The sequence below is a fragment of the Temnothorax curvispinosus genome, unplaced genomic scaffold, assembly GCF_003070985.1.
Source record: "Temnothorax curvispinosus isolate PA1 unplaced genomic scaffold, ASM307098v1 QBEX01017988.1, whole genome shotgun sequence".
Classification (NCBI taxonomy): domain Eukaryota; kingdom Metazoa; phylum Arthropoda; class Insecta; order Hymenoptera; family Formicidae; genus Temnothorax; species Temnothorax curvispinosus.
In genome coordinates, this window is record NW_020227768.1 from 1 (window position 1) to 1771 (window position 1771).

The window sequence follows — 1771 nt, forward strand, 5'->3', positions numbered from 1 at the left end:
AACTAGCCAGTTAGAGGGGATATGCTGCGGCCGCGGCGCACAGTGGAGCCGTTTGCGCGAATCGCGAAAAAAATTATGTTACTTGTAAAATATGCAATGAATGATCATAGAACCTTTCAATGTTGACTTATAAAAATTGCAAAAGTGTATATTTATTAAAAATTAATGATAGGAACAAGTATTTGATTGAAATTAAATAAAAATTCAATTTACATTTAATTTACGTATAAGAGCAAAGTAATTCTTGCGTCGATCATCGCTTAAGTCTAAATTTTTTTGATGTGGTTTACTTCTTAAACTAGTTATTAACGGATCGGATGACACGAGCATCATATGCATAAGATCTTCATTTGTAAACAGACGGCTACATTTTCTACTATGATTAAGTCGATATCGTTTATAGCCCTTATTTCTTGCCTCTTGAGCTTCTTCCGATAATGTCCCAACAGGTAACGCTGCATTTTCCGAGGCATTTTCTATAATTTCCTTACCGTGAAGAAAAATTTTATGAACGGTAATTGGCATAAAGTACCAAGAATATTTTTCAATAAATATTTCCGCTGCCTTGTACGCATAAGAACCGAATTTTTCTAAATTTATTTCTTCACCACAGTTAATCGTTTGTAATATTGTGGAAAATCTTTTGATCAATTCCTCGCTAACTCCAGTTATTTCTGCTGTGATTTTTGGATCAGCAAAAAATCGTTGAGAAGTATTTCCGTAATTAGATGATCCGGAACCTTGTTTAACGATGTCTACCCTCAGTCCAAGTTTATTGTAAAAAGCGTCTTGTATTCTGTTTTTTGTTTCTTCTTTTTGAACGCGTGTTTCTGGCGTTGTTGACCACTTCTTGAAAGACAAATTGTAGGCAATATGTAATATACATTCCATGAATTTGATTCGTGCGTGCAAGGGTGACATTCCTAATTTGAGTGCTTCTTTTCTTTGTTAGACCTTTTATTAATTTCTGTTAAGTTGTTCATTTGAGATGGTTTGGAACCGCAAATGAAGCACGAAGATGATGAAGGCGTGTGGGTTATAGCTTGAGCTACCTTACCGTCTATCATCGTAAATATCATTTGATGATTTATTTTGAATGTGGTTCCGAACTTTTCTATTTCTGTTTCTCGTAATTGAGCAATTTCGTCATCCATACGTTGCTTTTCACTTTTTATTTTTTCAGCAGTTTCTTTTGTGTATTCAAATTGTATTGCTCTGCAATATCTCGTTGAAGAAGGTCGATCATTATTCCAAATAATATTTTTATCGTAAAATGAAGTAAGACGTAAAGGCATCATCTGTGACTAATTATTGATAGGAGATGGAAAAGCTTTTCATGTCTTGAAAGGAGAAAGGAACTTCTGAAGGATGTTTAATTGGGTAAATCAAAATAACGTAAACATTTACGATAATGTTGACGTATATTGCCAAAATCATGATTATAAGGAATAACCTTCATAAAGCTTTTACTTATCGCTTTTATTTATTAAAAACTACTGATTACTTTTATTTGTCATTATTTTTTTAATAAATAATAAGTAATGAATAAAATTATTTTATTGTTATTTATGATTATATATTTGACAATGGTTAATATGTAATTATGGACAATGGTCAAAGCGTATATAATGATCAAAATAATATATCTTGCCCACCTTACTATGCAGAGTGATCTTAAATTGTTTAACAATTGCAAAATTACAAATATGTGAAGTAATAATAGTGCCAATTGTTATAAAAGACTTTTGCAGCAACAATGCACTCGAAACAA

The 1771-nt window shown here is 31.8% G+C and overlaps 1 protein-coding gene across 1 annotated transcript; it reads right to left on the reverse strand.

Annotated features, from left to right (window-relative positions):
- Window positions 1–772: 772 nt before the first annotated feature.
- On the reverse strand, window positions 773–1322 carry LOC112468009. Its single transcript, XM_025036998.1, has 2 exons — window positions 1058–1322; window positions 773–849 (listed from the first exon to the last, which is right to left on the reverse strand). Exons 1-2 carry the CDS (start codon window positions 1296–1298, stop codon window positions 773–775), a joined length of 318 nt encoding a protein of 105 aa, XP_024892766.1. The 5' UTR covers window positions 1299–1322.
- Window positions 1323–1771: the final 449 nt, after the last annotated feature.